This window comes from Dendrobates tinctorius, unplaced genomic scaffold (genome assembly GCF_039654945.1).
Source record: "Dendrobates tinctorius isolate UK_male_01 unplaced genomic scaffold, ASM3965494v1 ptg000150l, whole genome shotgun sequence".
In the NCBI taxonomy this organism is placed as follows: Eukaryota; Metazoa; Chordata; class Amphibia; order Anura; family Dendrobatidae; genus Dendrobates; species Dendrobates tinctorius.
The window spans coordinates 2,504,860-2,529,680 of record NW_027361817.1 but is presented as its reverse complement, the minus strand read 5'-3'; the positions used below and the strand labels follow the sequence as shown (position 1 = coordinate 2,529,680).

Below are 24,821 nucleotides of genomic sequence, written 5' to 3'. Positions count from 1 at the left end.
ACACAGCGCCCTCTGTCCCCACACAGCACCCTCTCCACCACAGAGCCCGCTGTCCCTACACAGCACCCTCTCCACACACAGCGCCCTCTGTCCCCACACAGCACCCTCTCCACCACAGCGCCCACTGTCCCCACACAGCACCCTCTCCACACAGCGCTCACTGTCTACACACAGCGCCCACTGTCCCCACACAGCACCCTCTCCACACAGCGCTCACTGTCTACACACAGCGCCTACTGTCCCCACACAGCACCCTCTCCACACAGCGCTCACTGTCTACACACAGCGCCTACTGTCCCCACACAGCACCCTCTCCACACAGCGCTCACTGTCTACACACAGCGCCCACTGTCCCCACACAGCACCCTCTCCACACAGCGCTCACTGTCTACTCACACAGCGCCCGCTGTCCCCACACAGCACCCTCTCCACCACAGCACCCACTCCACCACAGAGCCCGCTGTCCCCACACAGCACCCTCTCCACCAGAGCCCGCTGTCCCTACACAGCACCCTCTCCACACACAGCGCCCATTGTCACCACACAGCACCCTCTCCACACAGCGCTCACTGTCTACACACAGCGCCTACTGTCCCCACACAGCACCCTCTCCACACAGCGCTCACTGTCTACACACAGCGCCCAGTCCCCACACAGCACCCTCTCCACACAGCGCTCACTGTCTACACACACAGCACCCTCTCCACCACAGCGCCCGCTGTCCCCACACAGCACCCTCTCCACCACAGCACCCACTCCACCAGAGCCCGCTGTCCCCACACAGCACCCTCTCCACCACAGAGCCCGCTGTCCCTACACAGCACCCTCTCCACACACAGCGCCCACTGTCCCCACACAGCACCCTCTCCACCACAGCGCCCGCTGTCCCCACACAGCGCCCTCTGTCCCCACACAGCACCCTCTCCACCACAGAGCCCGCTGTCCCCACACAGCACCCTCTCCACCACAGAGCCCGCTGTCCCTACACAGCACCCTCTCCACACACAGCGCCCTCTGTCCCCACACAGCACCCTCTCCACCACAGAGCCCGCTGTCCCTACACAGCACCCTCTCCACACACAGCGCCCTCTGTCCCCACACAGCACCCCTCCTCTACCACTTCAGGTTCTCCACTATTGCACCACAACGTACACTCCGCCAGCTGAGCACGGCCACCGACACCACAGCGCCCCCTCACTCCCACTCATGACTCCAGCGCGCCACTCTCCACTACAGCACGAGAGCCTTCAGCTCAACAGCAAGCAAGGCGAGATCATGTGATTACAACTGCTCCGCCCATTCTGATCACATGACCGGGATGAGGTCACCAGGCAGGTCGCTGTTGCAGATCTCGCGGTGGCTGACTGGCTGTCACCTTCCTGACTGCTGGATGTTGGACCGGTCTCGGCTGCAGCTCCGGAGCCGGCGTGAATGGTTCTCTCAGTGTCCAGGTGAGTCCTGTCTGCGCTCTGGGAATCCGGGAGCGCAGTGGATCACAGGGCAGTGCACATGTAACCTACAGGCATGCGTTACTGCACCCTGGTGTGCATGGGTGCGTATAGGAATGTATGCGTATATAGAAGTCCGTGTATATCAGTGCGTACAGAGGAGGGCAGATCTCAGGCCGTGTCTACGTGTAATGGATCAGTACATAAAGGCGGATAGGAGCACAGGCGATCAGGGCACGTATCGCCTCTTCTGGAAACCCATCAATAACCCAGACATACCTGGACGTACCCGGATACGCAGTGGGGCCCTTCTGCAAGTGTGAACATGACCTTATCGGTAGTATGCTGCCCACAAAGGGACCTCTGAGCAGACTCCCCCATCCACTGTGACATTGGGCCTAGAGGGGCCGCCATCCCCCCCCACTGTGTGTTCTATTCCTATACTCATGGCACCCGTGCACAATACTTACAGGGCCTCTATGGCCGATACCAGGTCGGCTAGGCATACCTCCCAACTTTTGAAGAAGGGAAAGAGGGACAAAGGCTGTGGCGCGCGTCAAATTTTAGCCCACGCCACCGACCACACCCATTTCACAACTAGTCACGCCCAACCGCACGTATTTAGCACTGCTGATAACACTGACTGGTACTGTGGGCACACTGACAGGTACTGAGGAGAAGAAAGAAAACAGAGAGAGAGAGAGAAAAAAAGAAAGGAGAGCGAAAGAGAAAGAAAGAACACGAGAGAAAGAAATAAAAAGAGCTAAAGAAAGAGGGGAAAGAAAAAACAGAGAGCAAAAGAAAGAAAGGGGAAAGAAAGAACAGAGAAGGCGAAAGAAAGAAAGAGGGGAGGGAAAGAAAGAACAAACAGAACACAGAGAGAAAGAGGGGACAGAAAAAAGAACAGAGAGAGAAAGAGGGGAAGGAAGAACCGGGAGAGAACACATAAAAAGAAAGAACAGAGAGAGAAAGAGAAAAGAAGAACAGAGAGAAAGAAAGAGGAGAAAGAAACAACAGAGAGAGAATAAAGAAAAGAAAGATTAGAGAGAACAGAGAGCGAAAGAAAAAGAAGAAAAGAAAGAATAGAGAGAAAGAGGGGACAGAAAAAAGAACAGAAAGAAAGAGGGGACAAAAAAAGAAAAGAGAAAGAAAGAGAGGAAAGAAAACAGAGAGAGAAATGAAGGGGAAAGAAAAAGAGAATAAAGAGAGAAAGAAAGAGGAGGAAAAAAAAGAAAGAGGGGAAAGAAAGAAACAGAGCGATAGAGAGAAAGAAAGGGGCAAGAAAGAACAGAGAGAGAGAAAGATGAGAAAAAAAAAGAAACACGGAGAGACAGAGAAAGAAAGAAGTAAAGAAGGAAAGAGTGGAAAGAAAGAACAGAGAGAGAAAGAAAAAGAGAGGGAGAGAAAGAAATAAAGAAAGATTCTATAAGATACTATAGCAGCCCGACTCCCATTGTAGTGCCCACCTGAGCCTCCCGGTGCAGGACTTATCATGATCCGCTCACGTGGCCGGCATCCCCAATTCCAAGGCGATCACGCTGTCTGCGCTGTCGGAGGAGGACACGGTGATGGATCTGAAGCATTCCCTGAAGTGCCTCAATGGTTCCGTCACAATCTCCTCATGAAATTACCTAATTTCCGGTTAGCTTCCAGCACATCACTTCCAGTGGAACGTCATGTGCGGGTTTTAAAGTGCTCCTCAGGGCTCCGCCGTGTACTCCTGTGTCCGCCGGAAAAGCCCGCATTGTATGCCTCGTACACACATGGCTCCGCAGACCTCGTTCACACGCGGCTCCGCTACATCCACACTATAAACCCCTCCTGACCCCACACAGAAACATCACCTCATCCAGCACCTTGACAACCAGCATAGCAGAGTCCTGCAAACAATGAGACCCCTGACTCTTCCCCTTCCTGTGACCTCATCACAGGTCCTGTGCGTACAGCCACAGAACAGCCTAGGATGTCATTGCAGGCTGCGGTGGGTCTCTCTTGGAGGGCGAGGATGGGGTCGGTGCATGGGGGGGGGGCGTGGCGGCTCAGAGCAGTGCGGGAAAAATAGAGTCCCGGGTGGGACACGGGTGGGGGGGGTCAAAAACGGGACTGTCCCGCGATAATCGGGACGATTGAGAGCTATGCGGCTAGGCAGTACGCCTGGACAGGCTGTGTCAGCACAAGATGTCTGTCCAAGCCAAGTACACGCTCGGTGCATCAGGCGCAGCTAATCATTTATACACATCTGCTTGATTTCCATCTATCTCCCCCTTTCCCCGCCTGTAAGAAGCCAGAGCTGTCAATCAAAGGGGGTGGAGCTAGAGGGGAAACCAGAATTCTACAATGCTGTACATAAGCCCCCGGTCCGACCTGCAAGATAAGAAAAATACATTTTATTATACTCACCTGCAGGGCGGTCCAGTGGGTGTTGCAGGTCCCGGTCTTGCGACGATGCCCTCCTGCTTCTTTTCTTGCTCCCGGCATCGCGCTCCTGCGCAGGCGTACTTCTCCGCCCTGTTGAGGGCACTGGGCCTGTCTGACCTTTCCTGGCGCCTGCGCACCGCAGGAATTTGCTCTGCCCTCAACAGGGCGGAGAAGTACACATGCGCAGGAGCGATGAAGAAGCAAGGGGGTGCCGGACCCGGACCTGCGACACCCATCGGACTGGACCGCCCCTCCCCCCCCCCCGGGTGAGTATAATAAAACTTATGCACAGCATTATAGAATGATATATATAAGCCATGAAAGGCGGTGGCCACAGCATATAGCGGCCAAAACAGGTGACAGGTTCCCTTTAAGGACACTCAAAACACCGACCATACAAACAGCAAGTCGTTTTTACATAAAAATCCATATATTCATTCTTTTAAGTGTTAGCACTTTTTCAGGCGTATTTCAGCTGCACATGGTCTCGTGCTTATACCTTCTGTGATCATGTTCTGCCCGTGTATCAAGAGAGCTCCCCACTCACAAGTCAGATGTAGACATAGGTCTAAACATCTATATTTACAACTGTTCTTAATACCCCAGCATCAGCTGCTGATAAACTGCCCCAAAGCATAATACTGCCTCTACCATGCTCTACTGTGGGTATGGTGTTATTCTGGTTATGCACACAGTCTTTGTTCCAACTTGCTTTCATGAAACTACAACACATTTTCCTACAACATGCTTTTGACAGACTTGATGTAGGTTTTGACAAAACATGGCCAGACTTGGATTTTTTTAAATGTAATTTAAAGGGGTTGTTTAGTACTTTTATATTGACGACCTATGTTGTGGATGGGTCATCAATATAAGATTGATGGGGATCACCTGGCGCCCCCACCAATCAGCTGTTAACACCTACAGATATAAAAGTATGCAGAGTTGAACAGCACAGCCCGTTTTATGGCTTCGCTCGCACAGGTTCTGCTGATTACTGCCTAATGAAGAAAATGGCTGATCTTGATTACCTAGCAGCAGCCACTGATCAGTGTACAAAGCTGCGGTGGTACGCGCCATTCAATCCCAACATCCGGCCACAGCCAGAGACAACAGCTAATCGGTGGGGGTACCGGGTGCCAGTCCCCTAAAAATAGGTCATCAATATAACTTAACGGGCATCCCCTGTAATTTTCGTTATAAGGTATTGAAAATTGAAGTGTAAAAACAGTTCTTCATGGGGTGGAGTGACTAAAACACTGCAGTTTCTTGTCAGTAAGGGCTTGTTCACACATTGCATATTTGAATGTTGAGAAAAATGCATCACAAAAAACCCTAGGATATGTGCACAGTCAGGGTTTGCAACACATTGTTTTGCTGCTAATACTGGAATATTTTGGGGCAGGAAAAATGAAATTTTTTTAGGTTGAATTTTTGTTAATTTTTCTCATTCATTTGATTGCAGGAACAATGCTGCCAAGACGCTGAAAGAACTGACATTCTGCAGATCTGAGACGTCTGCAAGGAGAAAATGTGCAGCACTTGATGAGACTTCCGAAATCTCACTCACTTTGCTGCTGCTGTAAAACCCTGTGTTTTTTTTCACTGAAAAAACACGGCATAAGCACAACTTGTGAACAAGCCCTTAACGACCTGGGGTATGTTTGGTTTTGCATTTTCATTTTTCCCTCCCCTTCTTTCCAGAGCCATAACTTTTTTATTTTTCCGTCAATATGGCCATGTGAGGGCTTGTTTTTTGCGGGACCAGTTATACTTTTGAACGACACCATTGGTTTGACCATGTTGTGTACTACAAAACGGGAAAAAAATTCCAAGTGTTTTGAAATTGAAAAAAAAGTGCAATCTCACACTTGTTTTTTGCTCGCCTTTTTTGCTAGGTTCACTAAATACTGAAACTGACCTGACATTATGATTCTCCAGGTCATTATGAGTTCGTAGACACCAAACATGTCTAGGTTCTTTTTTATCTAAGTGATGAAAAAAAATTCCGTTTGTTAAAAAAAAAAATAAAATAAAAAAAATTGCGCCATTTTCCGAGACCGTAGCGTCTCCATTTATCGTGATCTGGGGTTGGGTGAAGGCTTATTTTTTGCGCACCGGGCTGACGTTTTTAATAATACCACTTTTGTGCAGATACATTCTTTTGATCGCCCATTATTGCATTTTAATGCAATGGCACAGCCACCAAAAAAACGGGATTCTGGCATTTTGATTTTTTTTTCTCGCTGCGCCGTTTAGCGATCGGGTTAATCCTTTTTTTATTGATAGATCAGGCGATTCTGAACGTGGCGATACCTAATATGTGTATGTGGGATTTTTTTTTTAATTGTTTTATTTTGAATGGGGCGAAAGGGGAGGGATTTAAACTTTTATATTTTTTATTTTTCTCATAGCTTTTAAAACATTTATTTTTTAATTTTGGCATGCTTCAATAGCCTCCATGGGAGTCTAGAAGCTGCCATAGCCTGATCGGCTCTGCTACATAGAGGTGACGAGCAGATCGCCTATATGTGGTGTGAGGTAGCGCTGTCATATAAGTAGTGGATCCTCGCTAGGCAGCGAACACAACCGGCACCGTGTTTTCCATAAATCATAACATAGTCCATGCGGTTTATTCCTCCATCATAAACCCACAGAAGCAACATAAACGGCATATAGCAGCATAGCGTCCATTGTAGCTTCACTCTGGTAGCAATGTCCAGCATACACAGGCTCTTCAGCCTCATCATTATCTCACCCACGTCAGAGTTCTCTCATGGCTGTTGCTCCCTGCTGCAGACATCCACTCTGGGACTCTCAGACGCTGGCAGCCATTACACCCAGCCACACACAGGCTGTTAGCCAGGAGACAACTCTCCTCAAGGGACCTTCCGCTCTGGACCAACCAGGTCCCTGCATTCACCACATGTGACCTACCCTGGCCACATTATATGGTCCATAGCCACGCCCACCGGGTCACATGACTATGACCTCATCACAGGTCCTTCAACCACTCACATATACACTTTACATTAGTGTTAATAAACGCACCCCCTGGGTGGGTTTGGAGGTAACTAGTTCCTGACACATTGAACCAGCACCTCAGCAGTATCACTGCTGATTAACACACACATAAATCTCCATCTCAAGGCCACCCACCTTGAGATACATAACGGTCATTCAGCTTGAGACACATTACAATCATTCAGGACACTGGAAATGCTTATACTCTCGTCCTGGGACATCCACACAGCGCCCCCTAGCGGACACAGTGGTCACTACACCACAGTAGCTGTATTATTGCTTTGCTATAAGCGCCGACCACAGGGTGGCCCTCATAGCAATGCGGCATCAACAACGATCACGTGACGGGGATCAGCGCCGTTTAAATGCCGCTGTCAGCGTTTGACAGCGGCGTTTAACTATTTAATAGGCGCAGGTGGATCGCAATGCCACCTGCGCCTATTGCGGGCACATGTCAGCTGTTGAAAACAACTGACATGTCCCGGCTTTGATGCATGCTCACCGCCGGAGCCCTCTTCAAAGCGGGGGAGACATTCAATGACGGGCTATGTCCGTCATTGGACGTTAAAGGGGAAATCTGGAACTTTACAAAAAACAAAAAGTGCAGCTGACCTGGCTGTTGTGCCCGGCGCCGTTCTTCTCTGGCACAGATGCTCCTGCTGGGGATTCAGAAGCCTGCTGACGTCACATCTACAGAGAGGAGGCTTCTTTCTCAGTCCGCTCTGTCGATGGAGCGGTACTTCTGAGGTCATTCTGGATCCCCAGCTGTCAATCAAAATGACCTCGTAAGTCCTACCCTGCTGTGTCCCTGATAACCTCTTAAAGTGACATTACCTTTTTTGAGGGGCAAATTGTAGCTTTTATTGGTAATATTTTTTTGTGTGAAAACCTCTCTTTTTCAGACTCTGTACCAGTGCATATAGCTTTCAGTCAGTTCTGGGTCCTGCTCTGCCCCCGTCTATTTTGAGGTCTCCTTACTCATGGCGAGGGGAATTACAAGAGTTGGGGGCCATCCTGCTTGGGCACACCTTGTCATGGGGGGATGACTTTTATGTTTTTAAAATAGTGTCACCTAAGCTTCCCCTGTCATTTACATGTACTATTACTATGTATTTACTTCCTGGAGAGTATTTGCTCATTTTGTTTTTAGCTTAGATTTTGTCTGTTAAATGGCCAGAGTGTGAACGTTCACCTACACATTGCACTTATCCCAACACATTTCTTTGGTTTTTTTTGTACCAGTAACAGGTGCAGTGCTAGTGTGGTTGTTATTGGGCACACATGGGGTGATTATATTTGGCCTCGATGCTGATACAGTTAAAAGCAATGATGGAAGTGGCCGTCCGCTCCCTCCTCCAACATTCTCCCTCTGTGTCTGACGTCATCGGGAACGATGACGTCACTATTTTGCATTCACTGTGCCGAGCGGTGAAGAGCTTCAAAGTGCTCGCTGCTGAGACCGAGCAGTGGGGGAATGAGGAGAGGTGACTATTTATTTTAATGTGGGACCCATTATACTGTATGGAGGACTGTGTGGGTGCCGTTATACCATATGGAGGACTGTGTAGGGGCCGTTATAACGTATGGAGGACTGTGGGGGCCGTTATACCGTATGGAGGACCATGTGGGAGTCCATTATACCGTATGGAGGACCATGTGGGAGTCCATTATACCGTATGGAGGACCATGTGGGGGTCCATTATACCGTATGGAGGACCATGTGGGGGTCCGTTATACCGTATGGAGGACCATGTGGGGGTCCGTTAAACCTTATGGAGGACTATGTGGGGGCCATTATACCGTATAGAGGACTACAGTTAGGTCCATATATATTTGGACAGAGACATTTTTTCTAATTTTGGTTCTAGACATTACCACAATGAATTTTAAGCAAAACAATTCAGATGCAGTTGAAGTTCATACTTTCAGCTTTCATTTGAGGGTATCCACATTAAAATTGGATGAAGGGTTTAGGAGTTTCAGCTCCTTAACATGTGCCACCCTGTTTTTAAAGGGACCAAAAGTAATTGGACAATTGGCTCCAAGGCTATTTCATGGACAGGTGTGGGCAATCCCTTCGTTATGTCATTCTCAATTAAGCAGATAAAAGGCCTGGAGTTGATTTGAGGTGTGGTGCTTGCATTTGGAAGGTTTTGCTGTGAAGGAAACAAGCGGTCAAAGGAGCTCTCCATGCAGGTGAAACAAGTCATCCTTAAGCTGCAAAAACAGAAAAAAACCATCTGAAAAATTGCTACAACATTAGGAGTGGCAAAATCTACAGTTTGGAACATCCTGAGCAAGAAAGAAAGCACTGGTGAACTCATCAGTGCAAAAAGACCTGGGCGCCCACGGAAGTCAACAGTGGTGGATGATCGCAGAATAATCTCCATGGTGAAGAGAAGCCCCTTCACAACAGCCAACCAAGCGAACAACACTCTCCAGGAGGTAGGCGTATCAATATCCAAATCTACCATAAAGAGAAGACTGCATGAAAGTAAATACAGAGGGTTCACTGCACGGTGCAAGCCACTCATAAGCATCAATAATCAAAAGGCTAGACTGGACTTTGCTGAAGAACATTCTTTGGACAGATGAAACCAAGATCAACCTTTGCCAGAATGATGGAAAGAGAAAAGTATGGCGAAGGCGTGGTATAGCTCATGATCCAAAGCATACCACATCATCTGTAAATCACGGTGGAGGCAGTGTGATGGCTTGGGCATGCATGGCTGCCAGTGGCACTGGGTCACTAGTGTTTATCGATGATGTGACACAGGACAGAAGCAGCCGAATGAATTCTGAGGTATTCAGAGCCATACTGTGTGCTCAGATCCAGCCAAATGCAGCCAAACTGACTGGTCGTCGTTTTATACTACAGATGGACAATGACCCAAAACATAAAGCCAAAGCAACCCAGGAGTTTATTAAAGCAAAGAAGTGGAATATTCTTGAATGGCCAAGTCAGTCTCCTGATCTCAACCCAATTGAGCATGCATTTCACTTGTTAAAGACTAAACTTCAGACAGAAAGGCCCACAAACAAACAGCAACTGAAAACCACCGCAGTGAAGGCCTGGCAGAGCATCAAAAAGGAGGAAACAGCGTCTGGTGATGTCCATGAGTTCAAGACTTCAGGCAGTCATTGCCAACAAAGGGTTTTCAACCAAGTACTAGAAATGAACATTTTATTTACAATTATTTAATCTGTCCAATTACTTTTGGTCCCTTTTAAAAACAGGGTGGCACATGTTAAGGAGCTGAAACTCCTAAACCCTTCATCCAATTTTAATGTGGATACCCTCAAATGAAAGCTGAAAGTCTGAACTTCAACTGCATCTGAAATGTTTTGTTTAAAATTCATTGTGGTAATGTCTAGAACCAAAATTAGAAAAATGTTGTCTCTGTCCAAATATATATGGACCTACCTGTATGTGGGGGCCGTTAAACCGTATGGAGGACTATATGGGGGCCGTTAAACCGTATGGAGGACTATGTGGGGGCCGTTAAACCGTATGGAGGACTATGTGGGGGCCGTTAAACCGTATGGAGGACTATGTGGGGGCCGTTAAACCGTATGGAGGACTATGTGGGGGCCGTTAAACCGTATGGAGGACTATGTGGGGGCCGTTAAACCGTATGGAGGACTATGTGGGGGCCGTTAAACCATATGGAGGACTATGTGGGGGCCGTTAAACCGTATGGAGGACTATGTGGGGGCCGTGAAACCGTATGGAGGACTATGTGGGGGCCGTGAAACCGTATGGAGGACTATGTGGGGATCACAGTTGGGGTATGATTCTTTGTTGGGGTCACCGTACTTCTGCTAGGGAGGGTACAGTAGGGTCATCTTACCGTGCTTGTGGAGGAATTCATTGTGGTGGGTATCATACTGTGTTTGGTGGCCCTTTTGATGGCATCATACTTTATTATCAATATTATTCAAGGTTTTTATCCTTTATTACATCTTTATATTAGGTAATTGAGCCATATGCGTTTTACTGCTCTTATATAACATATTGTATTATTCCAGTATGTCCCATTTGTGATTGTTTATTTTATACTAAGATCTATTAAATAAATGTACTCTGTTCGTGGGACATCCCCTTTAAGTTTGTTTCCATATGAAAAGGTTCATCATCATATTTGATAAGTAAAAACTTCCTCAACTGTAGACTTTGTTTTAATAAATATCAATGTTTGCTTCTGACTTTGTTCCAGTTGTTAATTTTGTCCCGCTGTGTATTTGAGTCTGACCTCCCTGTAGGGCTATGTTACCTACAACACTGTATTGCCCATTTAAAATACATTTTTAGGGTGACAAACTCCCTTAAATTATATTTCCTATCATTTCTGCCCTGTGATGCTGCAGATTGTACCCTCCTTATACCGTGATCACATTTAGTACTGGCAGTGGGCAAACGTTCTTTTTCCCCTATGTTGCTGTGAGCAGTGACTGTTAGACCTGGGACATTAGAGAGCAGTAGAGGCTCAGCATAGTGAGCTGACTTCACGGACTTGTCTTCCCCAGCTTCTATTCTTGTAATGTCACATGAACCTTCTGTGTCTGTGACATTATGTGAGCACAAGCTCCGGGAGCCTGGACTGAGCAGCTGGGACCTGAGCCCGTACGTCTAGATATTTCAATATTCCATGTGTTTTCTTATCAGTGGTTCTTGATGTCATGAGCAATTTTCTTATGAAACTGCACTGTTCTAGAAAGTCCATCTAGCAGCATTGTGTAATGTCTGGAAACTGCCTGGCAAGGAGTAGACTTTGCTTCTTCTCCAGGGATTTGTAGGACATTCAAGAACAAGTGACAGTCATCCCTTTGCTGTGTCGTTGATTTATAGTGGAAAGCTATGTTAGAGGTCTGCTAGTGGAAAGCTATGGTAGATGTCTGCTAGTGGATAGCTATGGTACAGGTCTGCTGGTGGAAAGCTATGGTACAGGTCTGCTAGTGGAAAGCTATGGTACAGGTCTGCTAGTGGAAAGCTATGGTACAGGTCTGCTAGTGGAAAGCTATGGTACAGGTCTGCTAGTGGAAAGCTATGGTACAGTTCTGCTAGTGGATAGCTATGGTAGAGGTCTGCTAGTGGAAAGCTATTGTAGAGGTCTACTAGTGGAAAGCTATAGTAGAGGTCTGCTAGTGGAAAGCTATGGTAGATGTCTGCTAGTGGAAAGCTATGGTAGAGGTCTGGTACTGTAGGACGTAGTGTGGACCTCCCTTGTTCTTATCAGCTGACTGTACCTTAGAGAAGCGATCTGCAGAGCTGTGGGCTGAAATGTTCATGCCACTTTTCAGCAACATACAAGTGCTTCTCACAAAATTAGAATATTATCAAAAAGTTAATTTATTTCAGTTCTTTAATACAAAAAGTGAAACTCATATATTATATAGTCATTACAGACAGAGTGATCTATTTCAAGTGTTTATTTCTGTTAATGTTGATGATTATGGCTTACAGCCAATGAAAACCCAAAAGTCATTATCTCAGTAAACTAGAATACTTTATAACACCAGCTTGAAAAATGATTTTAAAATCCGAAATGTTGGCCAACTGAATAGTACGTTCAGTAAATGCACTCAATACTTGGTCGGGGCTCCGTTTGCTTCAATTACTGCATCAATGCGGTGTGGCATGGAGCCAATCAGCCTGTGGCACTGCTGAGGTGTTATGGAAGCCCAGGTTGCTTTGATAGCAGCCTTCAGCTCGTCTGCATTGTTGGGTCTGGTGTCTCATCTTCCTCTTGACAGTACCCCATAGATTCTATATGGGGTTAAGGTCAGACGAGTTTGCTGACCAATCAAGCACAGTGATACTGTTGTTTTTACACCAAGTATTGGTACTCTTGGCAGTGTGGACAGGTGCCAAGTCCTGCTGGAGAATGAAATTTCCATCTCTAAAAGCTTGTCAGCAGAGGGATGCATGAAGTGCTCTAAAATTTCCTGGTAGACGGTTGCTGTGACTTTGGTCTTGATAGAACACAGTGGTCCTACACCAGCAGATGACATGGCTCCCCAAACCATCACTGATTGTGGAAACTTCACACTAGACCTCCAGCAGCTTGGATTGTGGCCTCTCCACTCTTCCTCCAGACTCTGGGACCTTGATTTCCAAATGAAATGCAAAATTTACTTTCCTCTGAAAACAACACCTTGGACCACTGAGCAACAATCCATTTCTCTTTCTCCTTGGCCCAGGTAAGACTCTTCTGGCGTTGTCTATTGGTCACGAGTGGCTTGACACAAGGAATCTGACACTGGTAACCCATGTCCTGGACACATCTGTGTGTGGTGGCTCTTGAAGCAATGACTCCAGCAGCAGGCCACTCCTTGTGAATCTCCCACAAATTTTTGAATGTCCTTTTCTTAACAATCCTTTCAAGACTGCGGTTATCCCGGTTGATTGTGCACCTTTTTCTACCACACTTTTTCCTTCCACTCAACTTTACATTAATCAGCTTGGATACAGCACTCTGTGAACAGCCAGCTTCTTTAGCAATGACCTTTTGTGGCTTATCCTCCTTGTGGAGTGTGTCAATGACTGACTTCTGTACATCTGGCTGTCATTGGGCTGTAAGCCATAATCATCAACATTAACAGAAATAAACAATTGAAATAGATCACTCTGTCTGTGATGACTCTATATAATATACGAGTTTCACTTTTTGTATTGAAGAACTGCAATAAATTTAACTTTTTGATGATATTCTAATTTAGTGAGAAACACTTGTAAGTTACAGCCTGTGGTCGGAGCACAAGATTTCCAAAGTTTGCAGACATGACAATCATATTTAGGGCTCATACTCACATGTGAGAAACTCGGACAAGTCTTGCACGTCAATACTCAGCACTGCCGTCGGCACTCGGATCGGAGCGTTCAGCTGCATAGAAATACATGCAGCTGAACTCTCCAATCCGAGTGCCAGCGGCAGTGCTGAGTATTGACGTGCGAGACTCGTCCAAGTTTCTCGCATGTGAGTATGAGCCCTTAGTAGGTGGCTTGCCTGGATCATTGATTGACATTTTTTTTGGAACCTCCAGAATTTGTAGGAAGCTGTGGTGTGTGGCATGAGACCTGTTACCCAGCTGGTGGGTAATGGCTTTCTAATACCCCCAATAGAATTCCAATTTGTGTATGTCCTAAGACATTTGTAGCCTTATAGGTGCCAGTAGATAAATGTTGCCTTGATTTGCCAAGTTGGAACATTGGACTATCTAATGTCTCTACTGTCCACTAATTCCCAACTGTACCGCTTCATTTACATTCTGCTAGCACTATAGGTGCTGGAACTTCCTATACCTTCCGCTTTCTAGCATGCATTGCTCTTAATGTTATCCAATGGTTTTGCACGCTTTTTTTTATGCTTGCATGCAGTTTGACAGACTGTAGAGCAGGAGTAGAAAGATGATGACCTTTGTCCCCTACCTGTAATCTGTTTTCATGTCTCTATTGCAGAGATGGTTTCAGCTTGACAACAGACATAATAAGTTTGTTTGCCAGTGTATTTACTATTGGGGCATTGTTTGCCAGTGTATTTACCATCTGGGCATTGTTTGCCAGTTTATATACTATCAGGGCATTGTTTTCCAGGGCATATACTATTGGGGCATTGTTTGCCAGGGCATATACTGTCGGGGCATGGTTTGTCAAGGCTAATAGTAGCTGGGCATGGTTTGCCGGGGCCTAGACTGGCGGGGCATGGTTTGCCGGGGCCTAGACTGTCGGGGCATGGGTTGCCGGGGCCTAGACTGTCGGGGCATGGGTTGCCGGGGCCTAGACTGTCGGGGCATGGGTTGCCGGGGCCTAGACTGTCGGGGCATGGGTTGCCGGGGCCTAGACTGTCGGGGCATGGGTTGCCGGGGCCTAGACTGTCGGGGCATGGGTTGCCGGGGCATGGTTTGCCGGGGCCTAGACTGGCGGGACATGGGTTGCCGGAGCCTAAACTGTCGGGGCATGGTTTGCCGGGGTCTAGACTGTCGGGGCATGGTTTGCCGGGGCCTAGACTGGTGGGCATAGACTTGCAGGGCATGGTTTGCTCGCTCTTATTTCTCATCCCTTTACAGTTAGGTTCCTCATGGTTCAGACCATTGTTCAGACCTAGGTTCTCTTCTCTTTTCTCATTACACAGCTGCTATTAGACAAACTATTAGCAGGTTTTTGCTTTTGGCCATCTTTATCGTGTTCTCCATCTAATTGCAAGTGAGTCTTTCCAGGACTGAACTTCTTGTGTTTCCTTACTTTGTCACCCTATTTACGTCTGGTACTTCTATTTCCAGCTGTGGTACGATTGTAATTCCCAAGCTGCTGCACTGATTCTTCCTCCTTGTGTCATTCGTTGCCCATCTGCTGTAGAATATAACAGAACACCTACCACATTCGCCTACGAACCTCCCCACAGTGCTGCCCTGCCTTATATCCCCTTCCTCCTCTTTATCACCCCTACCTGTGCGCTCTACTCTACTAGTAAACTAAGACTAAAGGCCCCGTTACACATAACGATGTCCCAGTGATCCCACCAACGATCCGACATGGATGGGATCGCTGGGACATCGTTAGGCTGATCGCTGGTGAGCTGTCACACAGACAGCCCCTCCAGCTATCAGGACCAGCGAGCAAGCTGGTTTCCAATGTAAACATCGGGTATCTAAGAGCCGCGCGGCTCTTGGATACCCGCTGTTTACCCTGGAAACCAGCGTGCACGCTGGTTTCCAAGGTAAACAGCGGGTAGCTAAGAGGCTCTTAGATATCCAATGTTTACATTGGAAACCAGCGTCGCTGATTGCTGGTCTCTCGCTGCCACACGCAGCGATGCGTGCTGGCCAGCGGGAGACCAGCGATCAAAAAACAGCCCAGGACGATGGAGCGCGATCAGCGATACCCGGCAGGGGGGCCGGTCGCTGATCCCCGTCACACACAGCGATCTCGCCAGCGAGATCGCTGTGGCGTCACAAAATCAGCGATCTCACTAGTGAGATCGCTGTGTGTGACGGGGCCATAACATCTTGTGCAATCTGAACCTCCTCCCACTCCTGCCTCCAATACTTCTCTTGTGCTGCTCCAGTTCTATGGAATGCACTACCTCAGGCAATCTAGTTAATTCCCACTATCTACTCTTTTAAGCATGCCTTAAAAATACATCTCTTTAGACATGCCTATCACATCACAGCCGTAATCTGTTCTCAGTTTTCCCTTTCTCAGAATCTGGTCCTTTCTACCATCTGTCTCCATATGCTCAATGGCACTTTGTATGTGGACGTATACAGATCTGGGCTGGTGATGGGATCACTTAGCAGTGAATGAGTGCTGTCATTCATTATACTGCTGTCCGGAGCATACACTACAAGCACTGTCTACCTTTTGTGTTCCCTCCTATTTCTCTGTAGATGGTAAGCTCTTTGAGCAGGGCCTTCACTCCTCTTTTTTGAATTGTTGAGTTACGTGTAACTCGGTAATATCAGATCTTGTACATTTTTCCTCTGATTTATAAAGGGCTGCAGAATGCTAGTTGTAGAAATATTAATTGTTTTTATTCCTAACTAAAAATAATTCTGTGTAGATTAGGTCAATGCTATGTGGCTGTCAGAGCTGAGCGGACTTGTGAATGTGAAATGTCCTCCTCTGTTTCCAAAACTTGACTTTGACCTGTGCTTGGATTAAGAAGAAATAAAGCTGGATGAGGTAGTGGAATAGGAGTAAAAATAGACGTTACCAGTCCAGTTATTACATTGTGTGTCACTAGCAAGTAGGCAAGTAATTTATTTAGGGATTTTCTTTCCTTTTTTATGTTTAGAATAGTAGAGAAAGACAAAAGCAACTTCTGTAAGAGTTTGAATTGTTAAAGGGAATCAGTCAGTAGAATTAGCCCTCTTAAGCCGTCTATATGGGCATGTAGGTCATAGGAAGCTGAGTAACATGACACCTTCATATCTGAGATCCGATGTCTTATGCCAGAGAAATCCATGTTTTTCTTATATATAAATGAGGGAGGTAACACCCCCTTTTATTTAAATAATCCCTGGAGGCAGAGTCTGATGCAGATCAGTGGCCGGCCCATAGATCTAAACAGCTCATTTACATATAATAAAAATATGGATATCTCTGGGATAAGACATCGGATCGCAGGTATCAATGTGTCATGCTATTCAGCTTCCTATGACCTACATGCCCATATAGACGTCGTAGGAGGGTTGATCCTACTGATTGATTCCCTTTAAGTATAAGTCGTACTGCAGTAAAAAATAGACTAGGGTTCTGTTCATTACAGATTTTTGCCCTATATTCAACATGTGCATCGGGAAATATGTCCCATAAGGTGACCTCTTGGTCTTTCTCTCTGGCAAGTATGTTTGTTCATTGCCAAAAAAAATGCAGTAGTAAAATAATTTTTGTATGTTTACATAAGTAGGTTTTGACGCTTGCTGTTGCTTCTGAACATACTGGTGTTGATTCATTAAGATGTGTACACCAGAAATCTGGCCTAAACATAGTTTAAACCCTTTCTGACATCAGACGTACTATCCCGTCCACGGTACTCGGGCCCGTATGACCGGGGACGAGAGAGTACGTCTAAGCGATCAGCGGCGCTCCCAGGGGGGATTCGCCGCTGATCGCGGCCGCGTGTCAGCTGATTATCACAGCTGACACCCGTCACTATGTGTCAGGGGTGGTCACGGACCGCCCCAGCACATTAACCCCGGTACACAGCGATCAAACATGATCGCAGTGTATTGGGGATTAGGGAAGCATTGGCAGGGAGGGGGCTCCCTGCGCACTTTCCTGAGACCCCCGGAGCAGCGTGATGTGCTGCGATGCTCCGACGGTCTTCCCTGCAGGCCCCCAGATTCAAGATGGCCGCGGGTGCCTTCGGGGGCCTGCAGGGAGGCGGCTTCCTCAGTGCTTGCAGAGAGCAGGGCTGAGAGAGCATGCAGCAGCGCCTGCCAGATCGCTGATCTTACAGAGTGCTGTGCAAACTGTCAGATAAGCAATCTGACACATTACAGTAATGTCCCCCCGGGACAATAAAATAAAGTAAAAAAATAAAAAAAAAAACGTGTATAAATAATTTATAAAAAATCCATAAATAAATTAAAAAAATAGATTCCCTAATTCATTTTTTGGAAATAATAAAAAAAAAAATAAAAGTACACATATTTAGTATTGCCGCATCCATAACAACCCGCCCTATAAAACTGTCCCACTAGTGAACCCCTTAAAAAAATAAAAATAAAAAACAAAGCAAAAAACAATGCTTTATCATCGTACCGCCGAACAAAAAGTACAATAGCGCGCAATCAAAAAGACGAATATAAATAACCATGGTACCCCTGAAAACGTCATCTTGTCCCGCAAAAAACGAGCTGCCATACCGCGTCATCAGCGAAAAGATGAAAAAGTTAGAGCTCGCAGAATAAAGCGATGCAAAAATAATTATTTATATAAAATTGTTTTCATTTCATAAAAGCGCCAAAACATAAAAAAAGACGTAAATGAGTTATCGCTGTAATCAAACTAACCCGAAGAATAAAACCGCTTTATCAATTTTACCACACGCGGAACGGTGTAAACGCCCCCCCCCAAAAGAAATTCATGAAATGCTGGTTTTTGTTCATTCTGCTTCCCAAAAATCGGAATAAAAGAGATCAAAAAGTGTCACGTGCCCAAAAATGATACCAATAAAAATGTCAACTCGTCCCGCAAAAAATAAGACTTCACATGACTCGGTGGGTCAAAATATGGACAAATTATAGCTCTCAAAATGTGGTGATGCAAAAACTTATTTTACAATAAAAAGCGTCTTGTAGCGTATGACAGCTGCCAAACATCAAACCCCCCCTTTATCACCCCCTTAGTTAGCGAAAAATAATAAAATTTATAATAAATGTATTTATTTCCATTTTCCCATTAGGGATAGGGCTGAGATTAGGGTTAGGGGTGTGTTGGGGTTAGGGTTGGAGTTAGAATTGGGGGGTTTCCACTGTTTGGGCACATCAGGCGCTCTCCAAACACAAAATGGCGTCTGATCTCAATTCCAGCCAATTCTGCATTGAAAAAGTCAAAAGGTTCTCCTTCCCTTCCAAGCTCTGCCACATATGGGGTATCATCCTACTCAGGACAAATTGGACAACAACTTTTGGGGTCCAATTTCTCCTGTTACCCTTGGGAAAATAAAAAAATTGGGGACTAATTGATCATGTTTGTGGAAAAAATACGATTTTTTATTTTCATGCCCGGGCATTATAATCTTCTGTGAAGCCCTTGGGGGTTCAAAGTGCTCACCACACATCTAGATAAGTTCCTTAGGGGGTCTAGTTTCCAAAATGGGGTCATTTGTGGGGGGTTTCCACTGTTTAGGTACATTAGGGGCTCTCCAAAGGCAACATGACACCTGCAGACCATTCCATCAAAGTCTGCATTCCAAGACGTCACTACTTCCCTTTCGAGCCCCGACGTGTGCTCATACAGTAGTTTTCTCCCACATATGGGGTATCAGCGTACTCAGGACAAATTGGACAGCAACTTTTGGGGTCCAATTTCTCGTGTTACTCTTCGGAAAATGAAAAAAATTGGGGACTAAAAGATCATGTTTGTGGAAAAAATGATTTTTTAATTTTACGGCTATACGTTAAACTTCTGTGAAGCCCTTTGGGGTTCAAAGTTCTCACCACACATCTTGATAAGTTCCTTTGGGGTCTAGTTTCCAAAATGGTGTCATCTGTGGGGGGTTTCCACAGTTTAGGCACATCAGGGGCTTTCCAAATGCGACATGGCATCCGATCTCAATTACAGCCAAAAAAGTCAAATGGCGCTGCTTCCCTTCCGAGCTCTGCCATGCGCCCAAATAGTCATTTACGCCCACATATGGGGAGTATCAGCTTACTCAGGACAAGTTGCGCAATAACTTTTGGGGTCTTGTTTTCCTTGGGAAAATAAAAATTGGTGGTGCAAAGATCATTTTTGTGGAAAAAATATGATTTTTTAATTGTACGGCTGTACATTATAATCTTCTGTGAAGCCCTTGGGGCTTCAAAGTTCTCACCACACATCTAGATAAGTTCCTTAGGGGGTCTAGTTTCCAAAATGGGGTCACTTGTGGGGGGTTTCCAATGTTTAGGCACATCAGGGGCTCTCCAAACGTGACATGGCATCCGATCTGAATTCCATCCAATTTTGCGTTGAAAAAGTCAAACGGCGCTCCTTCCCTTCTGAGCTCTGCCATGCGCCAAAACAGTTGTCCCCCCCACACATATCAGGTATCAGCGTACTCAGGACAAATTGCACAATAACTTTAACTTTTGCAGTCCAATTTCTCTTGTTACCCTTGGTAAAATAAAAACAAATTGAACCTGAAGTAATTTTTTTGTGAAAAAAAGGTAAATGTTCATTTTTTTTTTTTTTTTTAAACATTCAAAAAATTCCTGTGAAGCACCTGAAGGGTTAATAAATTTCTTGAATGTGGTTTTGAGCACCTTCAGGGGTGCAGTTTTTATAATGGTGTCACTTTTGGGTATTTTCTGTCATATAGACCCCTCAAAGTCAGGGCTGTGGAGTCGGTAAGCCAAACCTGCGACTCCGACTCCTCAATTTCCCTTACACCGACTCCAACTCCGACTCCACGACTCCGACTCCCACATATATTGTATATATTTAAGTGAAAAATTTATTGTAGTACAATGTGAACATCAGACATTAAATTATTTTTATGATACAATAATCAAGATATTTAGATAGAATATAATATTTATTGGAATACAACTTTAAAACACAAAAAACTGTAATAAATTGTAAATATGTAATACACTATGCAATATCGATATATAGTGTGTGTGTGTGTGTGTATGTATATGTATATATATATATATATATATATATATATATATCACTATGTAATAAACTATAAGTGGCAAAAAAAACAGTTTTCACCAAAAACATACTAAATAACATTTGTGCAGTCTATGAATTTGTTCTAAGAAATAGAATTGCCTCCATCAGATCCTCCTTCATAGATGACCTCAAATCTGACCTAATAATTTTAAGGCCAGAGAACAACCTCTCTACAGTAACTTGGGTTGGAGGCAAAGCCGTAACCACATGGGCAACAGCTCTAACAATTTCCGGGTATAAAGGAATTGCCTCATGCACAGTCAGTTTGATGGTCAATCTGCTTGCTATAAGAGACAAAGTGAAATCTTTTTCCTTTCGGCAACGCTTTGCCTGCTCCATGTCATCCAAATACTTGTCAAAGTCAAACTCCTCATCTGATGAGGATGAAGATATGGCAGCAGTAGCACTGTCAGAACCCGAGTCCTCTTGCACCTGGCAGTCCTCCTGTAGGCCACTCATCCTAACTGCTGCCTCAGTCAGAGCTTCTTTTCCTTTAGTAAGCTGTTGATCATCAAGCAGTATACAATGACTTGGGTCCACATAAACAGCTGCCAGAAAAATTTTATTTTCCAATAGCTGTGTCTCTCTCCGTTTCATTGAAGCAGAAATGCCTTCTGCGATTAAACGGCAAAATAGCAAGTTCTTCCACTCCATCATGAAAATACCAGGAGTTAAATCCTCATCTTGTAATTTTTTTAGTCACAGTAAATGGGTGATTAAGCAATTCCTTCAGTTCAGCCACCTGTGTCCATTGACCTTCATTTAGGGTTACCTGAGGGTTCGCCATATCTATAAGAAACGGTTATAGTTGATCAACAATTGCCCTTTTCCAGCACGTCAATTCAAGATGGAATCAATTTTAGGGGTTCTGGCGGCAATAACCAATTTCCTCACTTTTCCTATCAGATTTCCAGCATGTCCCTCTTGCAGACTATCTCTTATTGCCAGCTGCAGTGTGTGCACAACACAGCGCATGTGATGAATAGGAAAGTGTTTTGAAGCAGCTTCAACAAGATCATCTATTTCTACAGTATAATTTTGCTGTTCTTCTGTAGTAATATCTGTTTGTTCCTCAGTTACAGTGGGGCAAAAAAGTATTTAGTCAGTCAGCAATAGTGCAAGTTCCACCACCTAAAAAGATGAGAGGCGTCTGTAATTTACATCATAGGTAGACCTCAACTATGGGAGACAAACTGAGAAAAAAAAATCCAGAAAATCACATTGTCTGTTTTTTTTTCATTTTATTTGCATATTATGGTGGAAAATAAGTATTTGGTCAGAAACAAAATTTCATCTCAATACTTTGTGATATATCCTTTGTTGGCAATGACAGAGGTCAAACGTTTTCTGTAAGTCTTCACAAGGTTGCCACACACTGTTGTTGGTATGTTGGCCCATTCCTCCATGCAGATCTCCTCTAGAGCAGTGATGTTTTTGGCTTTTCGCTTGGCAACACGGACTTTCAACTCCCTCCAAAGGTTTTCTATAGGGTTGAGATCTGGAGACTGGCTAGGCCACTCCAGGACCTTGAAATGCTTCTTACGAAGCCACTCCTTCGTTGCCCTGGCGGTGTGCTTTGGATCATTGTCATGTTGAAAGACCCAGCCACGTTTCATCTTCAATGCCCTTGCTGATGGAAGGAGGTTTGCACTCAAAATCTCACGATACATGGCCCCATTCATTCTTTCATGTACCCGGATCAGTCGTCCTGGCCCCTTTGCAGAGAAACAGCCCCAAAGTATGATGTTTCCACCACCATGCTTTACAGTAGGTATGGTGTTTGATGGATGCAACTCAGTATTCTTTTTCCTCCAAACACGACAAGTTGTGTTTCTACCAAACAGTTCCAGTTTGGTTTCATCAGACCATAGGACATTCTCCCAAAACTCCTCTGGATCATCCAAATGCTCTCTAGCAAACTTCAGACGGGCCCGGACATGTACAGGCTTAAGCAGTGGGACACGTCTGGCACTGCAGGAACTGAGTCCATGGTGACGTAGTGTGTTACTTATGGTAGGCCTTGTTACATTGGTCCCAGCTCTCTGCAGTTCATTCACTAGGTCCCCCCGCGTGGTTCTGGGATTTTTGCTCACCGTTCTTGTGATCATTCTGACCCCACGGGGTGGGATTTTGCGTGGAGCACCAGATCGAGGGAGATTATCAGTGGTCTTGTATGTCTTCCATTTTCTAATTATTGCTCCCACAGTTGATTTCTTCACTCCAAGCTGGTTGGCTATTGCAGATTCAGTCTTCCCAGCCTGGTGCAGGGCTACAATTTTGTTTCTGGTGTCCTTTGACAGCTCTTTGGTCTTCACCATAGTGGAGTTTGGAGTCAGACTGTTTGAGGGTGTGCACAGGTGTCTTTTTATACTGATAACAAGTTTAAACAGGTGCCATTACTACAGGTAATGAGTGGAGGAAAGAGGAGACTCTTAAAGAAGAAGTTACAGGTCTGTGAGAGCCAGAAATCTTGATTGCTTGTTTCTGACCAAATACTTATTTTCCACCATAATATGCAAATAAAATGAAAAAAAAACAGACAATGTGATTTTCTGGATTTTTTTTTTTTCTCAGTTTGTCTCCCATAGTTGAGGTCTACCTATGATGTAAATTACAGACGCCTCTCATCTTTTTAAGTGGTGGAACTTGCACTATTGCTGACTGACTAAATACTTTTTTGCCCCACTGTACATGAACAGCACTGTGGCCTTCAATCTCAAACATACTGAATCCTAAATGTTCCTCTAGCTGTTGTTCATTACTCTCATTCATCAGTGTAATTGTACTTATCATGTTTGAAGCATTGTCCGTTACAACAGCGAGAACCTGTTCTTTTTGGAGTTCGTAATCTTGCAGAACTTTTTCCACTAAGGCCTGGAGAAACTGGCTGCTGTGATGAGCTTTAGTATCTTTTACTGCCAGCGTGTTGGTAACAATTTTTGTTGTCACAAACCTATTGAATATTGATGGCAAAATAGTTCACTCTGACGTGTGCAGGCATCCATTTTAAGAAACATGAAGCGTCTTTTGAGAGTCTTTTTAAGATCTTCCTTTTGTTTAAGGGCTTCTTCAATCACTAATTTTCTAATACTTTCTCTTTCCAGAGAAACACCAAGTTTGCAGCCATTTCTCCATTAAGAGCTGTAAAAGCTGGTCGTGCAAATAATGATAATGGTAGACCGTCCTTCACAACAAGCTGTATGAGCTGTCTTTTAGACATATCTGCTGTCATTGTTACGGTAACGTTGTCACTTACAAAATATCTTGTTAATGATGTTTGAGACGCTCTTTCCTCCTCCTTTGCCTGGCAGGAAGTGTTAGTCTGTGTGCTACCCGGCTTTCATTCTTTTTGGTACAGATAAGATATGGAGACAGATATGGATAAATGGATAGAGCAGATTTCTAATCTGCTTTTGATATTGAAAACATTATCTATGAGCTCAAAAACCTTTCAGGTGATGCAGTTTTTTAAAAATCTGATCTGCTTTTGCAGCTGAAAAACGTATCCTCAAAAAACGCAGCAAAAATGCTGTGTGTGAATGTAGCCTTAGATCAGGAATAGAACAGCCATTTATAGGACATTTCATAACTTTCCCAAATTCCTATGAAAAAATATTCAGCACATTCTGCATTGAACTACTGTACCCAATTTATTATATATTTTAGGAGTCGGAGTCGGTCCATTTTATACCAACTCCAACTCCGACTCCACAGCCTTGCTCAAAGTGACTTCAAATGTGATGTGATACCTAAAAGAAAATGGTGTTGGAAAAATGAGAAATTGCTGGTCAACATTTTAACCCTTATAACATCGTAAAAAAAAAGAAATGTTGGTTCCAAAATGGTGCTGATGTAAAATAAACATGTGGGAAATGTTACTTTGTTACTTTGTTTTTTCTGTGCCATATCTCTGTGATTTAAGGGCATAAAAATTCAAAGTTGGAAAATTGCAACATTTTCAAAATTTTTGCCAAATTTCCGCTTTTTTCACAAATAAATGCAAGTTATATGAATTAAATTTTACCCCTTACATGAAGTACAATATG

At 44.9% G+C, this 24,821-nt stretch overlaps 1 protein-coding gene across 4 annotated transcripts in view; it reads left to right on the top strand.

Annotated features, from left to right (window-relative positions):
• The first annotated feature begins 1,292 nt into the window (after positions 1-1,292).
• DHRS7B (dehydrogenase/reductase 7B) overlaps positions 1,293-24,821 on the top strand; it is a 45,617-nt gene continuing 22,088 nt past the window's right edge. The window contains exons 1-2 of one of the 4 annotated variants that reach the window (XM_073546660.1): positions 1,300-1,451; positions 5,332-5,524. In XM_073546660.1, the coding sequence (XP_073402761.1) occupies positions 5,412-5,524 (113 nt within the window). In that variant the 5' untranslated portion in view covers positions 1,300-1,451; positions 5,332-5,411. Of the gene's footprint in view, positions 1,452-5,331; positions 5,525-23,879; positions 24,015-24,821 lie in introns of those variants that run through there. The other 3 variants (XM_073546663.1, XM_073546664.1, XM_073546661.1) reach the window with 3 other exon arrangements.